The 14,995-nt window shown below is 43.3% G+C and overlaps 1 protein-coding gene across 1 annotated transcript in view; it reads right to left on the reverse strand.

Annotated features, from left to right (window-relative positions):
- Positions 1-14,995, reverse strand: part of LOC138300838 (rap1 GTPase-GDP dissociation stimulator 1-like) — a 522,948-nt gene that overhangs the window by 112,397 nt on the left and 395,556 nt on the right. Inside the window, exons 4-5 of the mRNA XM_069240650.1 lie at positions 1,560-1,685; positions 340-468 (exon numbers count right to left, since the gene is read on the reverse strand). Of these exons, the coding sequence (XP_069096751.1) occupies positions 340-468; positions 1,560-1,685 (255 nt within the window). The remainder of the gene's footprint in view (positions 1-339; positions 469-1,559; positions 1,686-14,995) is intronic.

Consider the following 14,995-nt stretch of genomic DNA (forward strand, 5'->3'; position numbering starts at 1 on the left):
GCATTCCATTTAAGTGTAATAAGGCAGTTGAATGGTCATGTTATGTAGGTGCTCCTACTAATTTCTTTAGCTCCATATAAGCCCCATTCAAAGCCAAACCAAGAATACCCACATGATTGTCATGCAAATGGCACTGAATCAACTGATTGACCTTTGTTGGCAAATATTATGATATCCATATCAGCTTCCGCTCCTTATGACTAAAGTTCTGGGAACATGTGCTGCAAAGGTCTAGGCACACAATCTTGAAACGCCTCACCTCATTAGTTGGAAATTTGCCTTTGCCCTTTTTTCACGTCATAGTCAGAGTTCGGAATGCAGTAGAGAGACCCTACTCACCTAGGTCTGCAAGATTGGACAGAGCTACCAATCCCACGCTCACCAAGATGTCATTCTCCGGGAAGTCTGTGAATATCTGAACAAGGGAAGCAACTGCTCCAGCCTCTACCAGCTGCTCCTGAAGTTTACCTAAAAGTGAAGGAGCGAAAACATGGTCCATACTGGAGACACTTACCAAGGAGGCATGGAATACTGACAGGTGTGAGCAAATCAGAAGCAAAAATTACAGAGCATCATTTTCACAGTTGGACCTTTGAAGGGAATCATACCTAGCAGATAGAGAGGCCTTTTTGATTGCCCAGAAGTTCCAGTTCATGTTGTACATATTTGTATGTAATCTAAAGTGATATATTTGAATGGCAGCACAGTCAGTTCACTACCATTAAGTAAAATAACAAAATCATATATTATTTAAGGGTAGAGGCAATTTGTTGTGATGTGTAAATGGTCAACTTTACCTGCTTCTTTACAGTTGTAGGGCAGTTTTGTTGCCTTAATGTCATCTCTTCTGATATAATCCCTGCTAATGATTGGAAAAAGCCTCAGTATGTTGAGTGTATTGAGTGATATGAGTGACATGGCATGATTTATACAGCACTCTTCAAGCAGCATGGCCAGCGTCATTAGTGGATGATGTCCAGCACAATCGCTTAGCTGCTTGACAGCCAATACGAAGTAAGGTGGTTACCACTCAGTCTCACCTTGGATGGCTGATTCAGCAGCGTGGTGGAAAGTTGAAAGAATATGGAACCCGAATGACACTCTCTGGAACCACAGATAATACCTAGATTGAAGGGAGGGGGTCACATCCGCTGCACTGTGTGGGGGAAACTAGCCATCATTTGTTTCTATTCCACAAACAAGAGATTTGATGTTTTATGTGATTAATGTGGAATCATTTTTTAGCACCATCCCACATCTTATTTCATAGTTGATTATTGACAGTGGATTATTGACCATTGAGAAGGATCAGTATAATGAAATGAGAGGTCACTGCCCACTTTACAGTGTAATGGTTGCCACAGAATAACTACATGGATTATACTAGAACCTGCTCAATCCCCAATTGAAGACTTCACCTGGGAGGCTAGTGGTACTCAACGACAAAGGGAAATAAACTAATAAATACTTTCTGTGGTCTGAACTCAAGCATTCAGTAGAGAGTAGGAAAGCAAAATTGCCCTAGAATGCCCACCTCACAGCACAGTCTGGATACTTACAATTTTCATAGCAGAGACGACCAATGGCCCTACCAGCATGGAGAAGAAGCTCTTGGTCCGAACTCTGCAAGAGGGAAACCAGTTCCAGAATCAGGCCTGCATCAATACAAGGCTTGTGCATTTCTTCTGCAAGAGAGAGAAAGATGAAAAGATCAATCACCAGGAGGAAGAAAGAGGGATGAATAAGTATATACGTCAGCAGTTGGGAAGTCGACTGTAGTTCATACAGCTGCATAATAATGTCCTTATACTGTTGGAAACTCTCACAAAAGTAACACAAGCTACTGTGTGTCTTATTCATCACCCAGTACTCTATCAGTCAACAGCAATAAACCACCTATCACAAACTAAACAGGCATGGAAAAACTGAAGAGATCTGTCAAATGCTTCTTGCCAATGGAGGACTTTAATTTAGTTCACCACTGTGGGTCTCAACTAGTTACATGCCTTAACCGCCATATGAGCGAAAAATGAAACCAGCGGAAGAGAAGTAAAGAAGGAGAATGGAAGCAAATAGTGGGAAATGGTTGAAAGAAAAAACAAAGAGAGAGAGAAGAGATGAAAGAGAGAATGCTAACTTTTGGTGGAAACTTTTTTTTGAAAAAAGAAAAATATTTTCCCCAACCGATGGCTTTCACTAGGAAGTTGCACTAAAACCAATCCACACCAAACAGAAGTTAGTGTCGAACTCACCTGCTCCTTTACAACGGTAATTGTCCGGTCCTCACACCAACGACCATTAATTAATTTACATCCTGTTAGTTATCAGTGTTTGTGTCATGAGTGTCTTACCCTTTTAATACATAGTTTTGATTCTTTTTCCAAAATTATCCATCATAATACGTATTACTTTTCACTGTTTGATGATTTATCATCACTTTATTTGTACTGAAGGTCTCAAGAATACAAACATTCAGTTTAGTTTTAAAGCATCTCTCTGCAAATTCTTTTAACTCAGGATTGATCAGCATCCAATCATTGTATCTCGGAAATTCTAAGTTTGCTCCTGCTGCCTACAAATCCTTATCTACACCATGGCAGGCAGAGGACTCCTCATTACTTACTGAGATGAAGGAGAGCTCCCTTGTTCCAGGTCTTAGAAGAACAACTTAATGACTTGTCTGTACCTTCCCTTCTCTCTCCTGAGTGTTTACTCATGGCAGAAGTTAGGGCCTCGCCTTGTGTGACGAGGCTCATTCTGTACAGCATTGTTCAACCCATGAAGGCAATCTTGATAATTGCTTTGGCCTTTCTCATGGGTGCCAAGGTGATGCATAATTTTGGTTGTACCATCATGTGTTATAGGAGTGACATAATCATGTTATCGACAATACATATATTGTGTGCCTAACGTTACTAATGTGAAGTGGAGTAGAAAATTAGTAGTTCATGTACATGTGTGTTCTAATGTTTGATTTTAACATGCTGAATTGTAGTTCTCATGCACATTTATATTTACGTATTCTGATTTTGGTATAATGGTGAAATCTCACATAATCACATTTCATTTACAAATCCTGTTTTCCTACATAATTGCAAGTTGCACTCATAATCATGTATTCTGAATGTGCATTGAATGTTTTATTAAGTTAGCATAGCCAAAGCCCTAAAATGTTTGGGGCATCATTTACAAGAAAATGTCGGAGCTGTGCCAAATTTGGCAGCACTGCGTTCTGACATTTAAAAAATGCAGGGATGTGCCGTATTTACAACAATACGGTGCACCCCGTGTTTTCCCTAGCGCTGGCGCAAAAATGAGCAAACTAGCACTAACTCAGCCACCCTTGCACCATAGTTCAAGGGTGCATGAGTTGCACGGAATGATTGTTTATGTGCAGGAAGGTGTATCTTCCTGCACATGAACAATCAATAATGGCAAATTTTTACTTCTATGTGTGCTGCAAAATGCAGCACACATAGAAATAGCAAATCGGCGTTATTTATTGATTGTTTATGTGCAGGAAGGGACACCTTCCTGCAAATAAACAATCATTAATGGTGTGTTGCATCTTCTATGTGTGCTGCAGAATACAGCACACATAGAATGTGCAAAAACGAGGAGAAATAAAAGTATTTATTCTTGTTGCGCCACTCTAATGCCCCCCACTGGGGTGGCGTTAGTTTTTGGTGCTGCCTTCGGTTTATGATTTCTCGTATATCTGGGGCAGTGTCAAAAGCAATGGATGTTGCGTGGGAAACTGCCACATCAACACTCATTGCACACCCCTCTGCCGATGAAAACTTCATTGGGGGCCCATATTTACAAGGCAGCGTTTGGCCACTCAAAGTGGCTTAGTGCCATCTCGTAAATATGGAAAAGGGCACAGCGCCACCAGAGCATGCTAAAAGTAGTGCTTCGGTGGCGTCAGGAGCTTATAAATGAGCCCCTTGGTCTCTTGTGGTTAACCTTCAACATGGAGTTTTGCTCTTGTTGCAATGTTCTTGCTTTGCAGGTGTGTTCATGTGTTTCTCCAGTTAATGAAAGGCATGTTGCATATTAGAGCTAGTGGGATCCTGGAGGATACTTTGGCAACAACAAGGAGCGCTAACGAACAGAGAAGAAAAGACTCCTGTTTGTGTACAAGACACCAGGAAGAATTCAAGATTGTCCTGATGTTTAATTTGTGGGATGAGAACTTGAGAGGGGTCACCAATTTAAACTGTGCAAGAAAGATGGAAAACTACTGCTATAAATGATGTGACTTTCTCAAAGGTTCTGTATGTTTTATCAGTATCCACCTAGTTGGACGAGAGCAGATTCCCGTGGAGATTTAGAGGGGTACAGACCTCTCTATTCTATTCCTTTAGTGTGGCTTTGTGCCATGCAACACCTCTCTATTAGAACTTCTACTGAGGCTTGTTTTATGCTTACACTTTCCTATTATTTCTGAGACTTAATTAGGATTTCCCTTTAGTTTAGTTTAGGGAGGATATTTAGAGTAAATTGGTTTTCACAATGATCAGGCAAGAAGACTGAAATTTCTATACAGATCAACAAAATTCTGTTTAGAATTTTTTGTGTTGACTCACCTGAAATTCTCGTAAGCCTTATGCTTATACGATTTAACTTTGTTCGATGCTTTACTTCTCCTTTGATGATTTTGTACTTATATAGCATGTTGATATTCATTTTCATCAGTTTAGCCGTTAATTTGTAATACAATTTTGACCTTTATCCTCCATCTACTGGATTCAATGTGTGACCAAGTAGGTTACACTCGCAATTGAATTGAAAGTTTGATTTTAACTCTCCTTTACCTCTCAAGAATCCTACAAAGGTCCATCGGAAGAAAGGAAGTAGGAAGAGTGACCCAGAGCATCATCACCTCTGTATCAAGGGTGATTGAGAATGTATAGTCACAACATGGCAGCATGTCTGAAGCACTTGGATAGTCACGCAGACCTACAATATCCTGAGGGGCTGGGAGAGTTTATGTCTTTCCCAGCAAGGATTAGAGAATTGTTCCCAAATTATGAGTGAGCAGTCTTCCGAATCTGTGACATGTCCTCCTCATTTTCTATTCTGTTTGAATGCCCGTGCATTTGCTGACTTTTTACTAATGTAGTAATTGTTTTGGAAATTTGGTAATATACGTATCTTTTGCACAATGCGGCATTATTGTGCAAAAGATAGTACATTTAGGCCATAATTCCACCATCTTGCTGAAAGACATCTTAGAGCAGTGTAGAACATTGTTAATCTCCAGGAAGGACTGAAATTGATGAGTCACAGCTTTTTCATGTTCCGTTATATAGGGAAGGAATTGGAGATTTGTTGGAAGTGTAGAGGTTTTCTTGGAAAATGACACAACACACTGAAGAAGAAAGGGGCAACGGCTAACTTCTTAAATTGAATTGGGACAATGCCAGAGGACAAACACAATAATTAGATGACAAACCTCTAGCTCTGCGGTCTCCAAATTTTTTTCTATATCTGGATAGGACTGGGTTCATCAAGGGAACAAGGATCCCATCACGGCAGCTAAAAGAGCAAAAGCTGATGTGCTCCTTTTGGAGTTCATGTCAAAAACATTTTCTTTTATTACAAATGTGTTGGGTGATGGCCTAAGGAACAATTCAGCCTGGGAGTCAGGATTGTCTCACCCTGCCCTATTATGTGGCCATTTGTTTTACATTGTGTATTTATTAGTAAAGTTGTGCTAAATAAGATGTTTTACGGCAATGGCATAAATTGATATTATTCATTAGCAGTCAGCACTGTGTAGATATGGTTCAGGCACACTTTCCATCGAAAGGGCATATATTATTTTGCCTACATTTTGCTGACTTTTACATCTCATAGGATTTTTTGCTCACGCTTACAGCAAAATTTGCTGAATGGATATATGCCAAACTTGGCTGGAAAACTTAAACTTACTCAGAAGCCTTCTTTTGCCATTTGGTGAAAATCTGTTCAGTACTTTTTGAGAAATAAACTTTTGGAAAAGGTGGCAGGTGGTCTTGAAAGGATGAACACTTTTATAAATTTCTGCCATTTAAATTTACCCATTGAGTAATTCACGAATAATGAAAAACATATTTTATTTTTTTAGATAAATGTGATTGGCTGGTAAAAATGTGTAAAGATTTTTTTTTTTGCCATCTTGCAATTCACAAAGTGATTGTGGAAAAATCTTCCCAAAGGAAAGCAGAGGCACTATAACAAGTGTCTGACCTCAGTGTGGTGGATGTTGAGACCTAGAGGCAAGAGGCTTTGGAAACTCAAGTAATAGACCAGGAACAAATGAGAAAAGTGACCATGTTTCGCAACTCAAAACATGATTGTAATAGCTTCCATTTTATGCAGCAGATTTGTCTGCCATTTGATGCAAAAAGATTGTAACTTTCACAAACTATTAAAAAAGACAGGAGGTGTGAGAGGGAGAGATTAGTGAATGAGAGAGGAGGATAAAACATGACAGAGAGAGACAAAGCAAAAGGCGGGTTGTGTGCAGATGGGATTGAGTACCTGTGGTAGACAGACAGTCCAGGCCCTGTGATCAAAGTCCACTGCATATGTCCAAAGGCTTTGCAGAGTAGAGGCTTGGGGCCTAAAGTGAGTTGGGCACAGTGTCTCCCTGCAGGCTGGCCCGAGGGCCAATACCTACAACAAATGGCTAAAGACTGCACACAGCAGGATTTGTCTGCCTGCTGCTGGTTGGGTGCAGAGGTTCACCAACCACAGGTTGGTTTGATGTGTCTGGCAACCAACCGGCCATATGGCTTCCCTAAGCTACACATGGCCAAAGGCCTGTGTACAGAGGAGTTTGGGTTCTTACGGACTGTTGTGCACTGGTGTTGCCTAAATGTATCAGGTTGGCTGCAGGGGTTGGCATCAGGCCAGGTGCTTCAAGCAATTCACTCTGCGCATTGCCAATTGCGGGTAGGAGTTTGGAATCAACTGTATTATAAAAAACATAGGATGTCACGAAAAAAATCACAATTAAAAACTGAAATGTGGTTCTGGTTCACACATGCAAAACCACTGAAATTCACCAGCTATGGTAAGGAATCCACGCAAAGTAGGCTGTTAGACCTAGTATCTTTGTTGTGGTGTTCCCCTAAACTTTTTCGCCTTCAGACCTCTGTTTATGCTGACTTCCGATTTGCTGGCCTTAGGACTTTGCGCTAACCAGTGCTAAAATGCTGTGGTCTCTTTAAAAAAAATGTTAGATTGGCTTTTACCCAATTGACATTCTTAATTCACTTGTAAGACCTGGTAAAGTGGTACTACATGTACTCAGGGCCTGTAAATTAAATGCTACTAGTGGGCCTTCAGCCCTCATTGTGCTACCCACTTAGGTAGAAATTTAAACATGTCTTCGGCTTGCTATTGCAGCCTGTGTGGGCAGTTTCAAACTGCCATTTCGACCTGGCAAAATAAACCTTTGCCAGGCCAATCTGTCCTTTTTAATATATATGTCACCCCAGGGCAGGCCTTGGGGTCTCTGAACTGGTTTTTAAATCCTAACTTATGGTGAAATCAGATTTTAAATTACAATTTTGTAAATGCCACTTTTAAAAAGTTGGCATTGTCTTGCCTTAACCATTTGGTGTCGGAGGCCTGTTTCTGGGTAACATGATGGGGTGTAGCTGACAGTTGGGCTTTGTGCATTCCTCTTAGACAGCCACACACATTGGGGAGCATAGGTGTGACAGGATGGGCCATCACTGGTAGAATGGGAGGAAGGAGCTGGGCCCAACCCCAATTACATGATACCTGTCTCCACACAAAGTGCTACATTCTCCCTGTAGTTAGTTTAGAGCCAGAGCTACAAAGGTAGGGCACCTGTGCACTTCAAAGGCATGTCTCCCACTTCCTAGACACAACTGGATATATATATACAATACCTCAGACACCAACTCTTTGGTACACTTCTGGACCTGTGGATATTCTGATAACAAGAAGGGCTGCTATGCTACTGAAAGGACAGCCATTCTACTGGACTGCTAGATCTGCAGCCCTGCTATGCTGACCTGCTGCTCTCTTGCCTGGGTGAGAAGGACTGGACCTGAATCTCTTGACCACAGAATCCAGAGTGGCTCCAAGGGCTAGTTGGCTGGCCTCCTGATCTGAAGCCTCATGGATATAGCAGGCTTCCAACAACCTTGCATCTTCAATTGAACTATGCCATCTGTGAGTATACTCTGCCAAGTGGTGCCACCCCTGTCCTGGACCCTTGGAAGTGGGCTTACGATGCTCTGCCATAATGTGGATCTAGCGGACCCAACACATCTACTCTGCTGCATTGTGGAATCCCCAAGAATAACTTTTGCTTTCCCGCCACTGCGTCGATTGGACTCGCACCCCCGCATTGCTTTTGCAACCTCTTTGGAGCTGCTGTTGCACAAAGCATCATCATCGCAAGCCCTCACATTTCTCATCGACTGCAGTCTCGAAGACGACACCAGACTCTGCATCACAGCCTTGCTGTATCTCTGAACCGATGCATTGCTTTGGCTGTGTGACACATCTTTAACGTTGATCCTTGCATTGCTCCACAAACCAGGATTTAAGGTTTTTGGTTTAGAGGGCCTAATTGGGTTCCGGTAGCCATCCCGCGCTCCAGAAGTGTCGGCCGGAACTTGTGACTTTGTCCTGGTCCTGTGTGACCAGATACCAACAGTTGGCACTTTGGGGGTTATTCTAACTTTGGAGGAGGTGTTAATCCGTCCCAAAAGTGACGGAAAAGTGACGGATTTACCACCAGCCGTATTACGAGTCCATTATATCCTATGGAACTCGTAATACGGCTGGTGGTATATCCGTCACTTTACCGTCACTTTTAGGACGGATTAACACTCCTCCAAAGTTAGAATAACCCCCTTTGTGTTTTTTGGAGCTATTTTCTCTCAATTCTTTAAAATTGTAGGGTTCGCCTGAGCGGATTTTGGTTTGCTGGTGGTATTTTCTTTATTAAAGGAAAGTCTTTTATCTCTACTTGGTGTGGGATCCATTTTGTGTGGTGTTTTCACTTTCTTATTGTTTGAAGCGTTGCACAAATGCCTTAAGCATTACCTCTAAGTTAAGCCTGACTCATCTGTAACAAACTACCAGAGAGGTGTGCACATGTTAATTTAGGGTTGGCTTGGGCCTCACCCTCACAAGGATTGTGGTTTCTGCTTAACCAGGCCTCACACCCCACGCAGCCAACAACCCAATTTCTCACGCATGTCATAATCCACATCGCTCGCCATAAAAAAAACACCAATTTGTAAATAGTACTTGAAAAAAGGTTAGCAAACACGATTTAAACATGGCGGGAGAGGCCAATTATTGATTGAACTGGATGCTTGCTTACCATAGCTAGTAAATTTCACTTGGTTTGCATGTTTGAGCCATAACCACAACTGAGTTTTTAACAGTGGCTGTTTCCAAATGAACCTTTAGGATACATAACAGATAACTGTATAATATGGTCATCAGAATCTCGAGGACCATAGTACACACTACCGTTAGATATTTTTAATAATACATGTTATTTTCCAGTAGTTAGCTTGGTTTTTCTCAGAACCTTTAAATGAATGTCTTTAGCTAATAGTACCTCTTGTCTTTTTGCTCCCGTAATCACCCCCTCTAGCACTCGAGGTGACACTGTAGGCTGACTCCCCTAAGCGACAGCACAGCATGGCTTTGGGGCTCAAATGTCCATGAGCTGGCTTTGTTGTACACAGTAGGGGTGATCAAAAAACAGTGGTGTACTTTAATTTCCCCTTGCATGGGTTTTCGCCCTGGGAGGGCACCACTTCAAATCAGGCCCACTAATTCCATAATAATCAAACCTGTCTCCCTTTTCTACCCTTATGCTGCCAATTTGGAGCACGGATTTCGAAAAGTGACAAGAGAAATTAATTCTCATTATTTTGATTTCGTTATGCACTTGACCATGACAGGAACAATAATTAATAAACCCAGTGGGCATTCGTACCTAGATATTTCAGTCAAGGATGGTGTTACTGATTTATCTGAAATTAATAATCTAGCTGCGAGTGTGGAACTGTGGGATAATCTTAATGCAATGCACAAGGGGGTTTCTTAATGTCATTCAACAAAAGTCAGTAGTAGGGGCGCCACCATCTTCTCTTGTGTAGGCTTGAGTAACTAGCCCCAGTTTCAGATTTGAACTCCACATGGGCATTTGTCAAGACCTTACCCTTATTAAAGCAGTCGTGGATACACATCAGAGGAACTGTGGAAACGTTTTCCCAATCGTGCCCAGCAGTGAATTGGTGTATGGTTCTCGGTGTCGTTTTTTAATACCTTTCTTGTTGGCTAGTATAAAAAAAAGCAGATTTATCAGAGGAAGGGGTCTGTTGGTCCAGTACGAATCACAGCTGCTGGGTTGCATCAGGGCATAGCCCAGGAGAGTTGGGTCTGCAAAAAATAATTCAATCCACACGTAAACAGGTCTAGGGATTTTATTCAGCTTCTGCACGTCTTCGACTAAAGCGAAAAGTGGTACTGTTCCTAGAGGACCAGCACATTCACATTTCACGTCAGTAATCATAGGTTCTATATATAGTGTGTCGCATGTAACTCCTAGAAATACTTTCTCCCCGTCATCGGAGTCGATAGAGCTATCCAGAAGTGTTGCATGCACAAACAGAAAAATTCTGAACCAATTTCTAAATATCCTCTCAATCCTTAACGCTGTTGTTTTTAACATGGTACCCCATCATACCTTAAATAGGCATTTTATTTCTTTTAGTTGCTTAACTGATCAACTACTTGTAATTCCTTGATTACTTTTGGCTTCCTTCAAGTGAACCAGCCAGAATATATTCTTGATTCCACTTATCTTCCCACAGCTACAGTAATTTTCCTTTGTCCTGATCTCCAAGCGTAGCATGCCAGGGCGTTAGACTATATCCTTCCATTTACAAATTAAAAGACAGAGGGGCAGATTTAAGAGCCCCTAGCACTACCTTAGCACCGTCATAGCATAATTTTTGTGATGCAAATGCGGCTCCAATGTGTCTTTTTTGCCATGCCATATTTACAAAGTGGCTCAATGCATGCATTGCGCCACTTTGTAAACCCTTGCCTCACATTATGCCTGCGCCAGGCATAATGTATGCAAAGGGTCGTTCCGGCTCTAGGAGGCCCGCAAAAATGGCGCAGTGAAATTTAAAAGATTTCACTGCACCATTTTTTGGCATCATTTTCAACACCTACTCAGGGCAGGCGTTAAAATGATGCTCCCATAGTAACTATGGGCCTCCTTGCAGTTTGCTGCACTAGCGTCAACATTTTTGATGCTTGTGTAGCAAAGCGCCACAATAGTTGAAAATATTTTGACGCTACTGTGCTAATGACTGCCATGGTGAGCTGTTTGATAAATACGGCCCAACCATGGTGTCATTAGTTGCCGGTAGGGGGGCACAAGAAAAGTGGAGCTTTATAGCTGATGAGACGCTTTTTCTTAAATATGGGCCAGAAGTGTTTATGATTCCAAATGTAAAATTCTTATCTTCCTGTTCAGTCTTGCTCTCAGAACTGGTAGCTCAGCCCCGCTAAAGTCCCTTCGACTTTGTGAGTCCCGAGTGCTGTATCACTGATGTCCGTGACACCCGACTCCACCGCAGCACCGGAAGCCCGCGTGGCATGACAGCGACCCCAGAGAGGTCACCCACCGCATCTTGACCCACCGGATTTGTCGACTGCGCCGAAGCGTGAGAAACTGATACTTCGCACCAACGCTGCATCACCTCCCATGCTTCTCAGTAAGGAACCGACCCTGCACCAGATCTAGCGATGCCTCACCTCCCCGACTCCATGCACCAGCTTGTTTCTTCATTATCAAAGGTACCTTACCTGGGGTTCCGTGCGACTCTGTGACCGGCATCAGATTGTTTGGAACGACTCTGTCATGATGCCGGGATACCACCAAATTGACACATTTTGAAGCTTAATCTCTGAAAATTCATAACTTTGCTTATGAATGTTGGATTTGTGTTGTTTTGTTCTTGTTTTACTCAGATAAATATTGACTATTATTCTAAACTGGCGCTGAGTGATTTTGTGGTGTTTTCACTCTGTTACTGTGTGTGTTTGTACAAATACTTTACACATTGCCTCTTAGAGAAGCCTGACTGCTTGTGCCAAACTACCTAGGGGGGTGACCAGGGGTTATCTGCCCTGTGCATCTCCCTTACCCTGACTAGAGTGAGGGTCTCTGCTTGGACAGAGTGCAAATAGACTGCCAACCAGAGACCCTATTTCTAACAGTGGTGGCAGAGATGGGATAGGACTTGTATTTGTACTTGATGTACATTGACCTATACAGTGCCTCAGCTCAAAAGGTTCTGCAGAGAGTTTAATTGTCCCATTAAAAACCTCACTAAAAGGTGGAGCTGCAAAAGGCGCTGAGGGCCTGGCTGGGAGCAAAGGAGGCTGATGTGTCGACAAGGGAGGAGAATGCTACTGTGGATGTAGAGATGCAGAGTATCCATGATGCTTTGTTCGATAACCACAGCCTGCCTGGACGGGGGGGCCTCCTGGGCAGGCAGCAGTGTTTCTTCCAAAGGCCTGACCCAGGAGAAACTGGAGGACAGCTGGGAAACCAGGATATATTAATTGAAAACAGAGAAGCTCAAGCTGCAGCATGAAAGGGAGCTGGAGCTGGCTAAGATGAGAAGGGAGAAAGAGAAAGACATAATTGCTATGGAAAAAGAGAAAATGATTATGGAGAAGGAGAAAATGCATTTAGCTCAGGAGCTGAGCTTGAAGGAGCTGAATTGCAGGAGGGGGTCAGGCAGAGATGGTGGCAGTGTTTCTTCAGTGCAATTTGAGTGGAGAGTGCACCTTCTCAAGAGTGTAGAGAAAGAGTACACTAAGGAGGATGACATCCACAGGTGGTTTCAGGGCTATGAGGCCGCTCTCCACCAGCATGGGTTTCCTTAGAGAAATTGGGGGGGGGGGGGGGGGGGGGGTTGCGGAACTAAATTACAGCAGAGGGGAGGGACACCTTGTTAGCACTAGGGGCAGTTAGAGAGCTCACCTACTCTAACATAAAGGATGCCCTCATCACTAGGTATGGCCTGACAGCAGAAATGTACAGGATGAAGTATAAGGAGAGTAGGAAACTTAATTCCCAGACCTAGCTTGAATGTGTGGAATCGTTTTTCAGACCACTGGATGGTTGGGTGGAGGGCAGTGAAGTAACAGATTACCAGGGGCTTTACAATTTGTTTGTACGGGAGTACATGTCTAGTCTGTGTTTTTCAGAGCTGCGCCAGCATTTGATTGACAGCAGGCTTACTGAACCCAGGAAGCTTGCTCAGGAGGTGGACTTTTGAGTGAGTACTAGGGTCCACAACAAGTTGTATGAGGGAGACTCTGCCAAGGGTGGGCAGGGTCCCCGATGAAAGAAGGAGGGTGACAAGGATAAAAGTAGGGAGTTCTCTACAGGGCCCCAAACTAGTTTCCAGAGTAAAGATTCCCAGCCCTTTGTTGAGAAAAAGAGTTGGTTCCCTTTAGGAAAGCCTGCAGGGAATGGACCCATCTAATGCTTTGCTTGGGGTCAGGAAGAGCACATCAGAGGGAGTCCCAAGTGTCCTAAGTGGACACAGCCCCCCACCGGTGGGCAGACAAATGGAGTGGCCAGGGTAGTGCTTGTGCTTGGGGAGGAGTTGGCCCCAGTTAGTGGTAACTAAGTTAACACTAGTCCCCCTGGGTGAGGTGGTCCAGAGAACCCTCATGCCTGATAATACAATGAAGTACCGGCAGTGGGTGACCATCAATGGGAGGGGGCTCTTAGAGACACAGTAGCCAGTATGACAACAGGCCGCTGTCATCTGGTGTCTCAAGAGTAGGTAATCTCTATTGTGGTCCACCAAGTTGTAGCAGTAGACAACAATGAACGCCAATGCTTGGTAGCTCAGGTTCCCCTTGAATTGGTGGGGGTGGGGGGTGGTCTCAGGTTCCTTGAGGGTAGCTGTGAGTCCATCCAGAAGTTCAGGTTTCTGCTACTCCCCTATATTCCTGTCAGGTCTCTAAGATCTGCCTCAGGATGCCAAATGAATATGCCCAGACTTCATAGATCTAGATGGGGAGGAACACCTTTTGCGTATCTAGCACCAAACTGTGAAATGCACTTCCCTTTGAACTGAGATGCCTTGACAGTGAGTCCCGCTTTAGGAAACTGGCTAAAGCCTGGCTCTTTCCCCATTAATACTACTGGCACCATTTCTCAGCTGTCTTTTGCTCACTTATAGCGCTGGGAAGCCTTTAGGCAGCCATACACTTTGTAAATTCATTAATCTAATCTAATCTAATCTAATCTGCTCTAATCTAATATAAGTGAATCTAATCTTATCTAATAGCCTCTGGCAAGCCACAGACTGACCCACTCTTAGCCAAGGTTTCACACATGTTGAACCGGACATAAATGTAACACTGAGTCCTCTCCCCAAAAGATCATGGTGAGGGGGGAGTATTCAGCAGACTGGTGGAAAAGGAAGTATCTCTCAGGTGCAGAAAACTCTCTAGGAAGCCAACCACCACCCCAGTGCAACTATGGTAACAGTAACACGAGGTCCCACATCCAAAAGAACATATGGGTGGGAGAGAAGCTTCAGTGAACTGATGGCAGCTGAAAGATCTGCTCCTGGTAATGGGCCTTGCTGGCAGCACAGTATTTCTACAGTTATAAATTTAGTCGCAGGCCAGACCTCCAGCAGGCCAAAAGGATGGGGGACCTGTGTTGGCAGCCAAGTAGCAAGTGATGGATCTGTAAGGTATAAGGAGCTGTTCCAGCAGCAGACCACCACTCCACCCCCGCTTCAGCTAGATATGTAGGACCTGTCTGTGTACCCTACACGTCATAAGCACTGGGCAGCAACATGGACAGGTGAACGACAAGGAAAGGATTTCTTAGATCTAATGGACTTTCCTGGACTGGATCGTACATATATTAACTGATCACTACTCAAAG

This window comes from Pleurodeles waltl, chromosome 6, assembly GCF_031143425.1.
Source record: "Pleurodeles waltl isolate 20211129_DDA chromosome 6, aPleWal1.hap1.20221129, whole genome shotgun sequence".
Lineage (NCBI taxonomy): Eukaryota > Metazoa > Chordata > Amphibia > Caudata > Salamandridae > Pleurodeles > Pleurodeles waltl.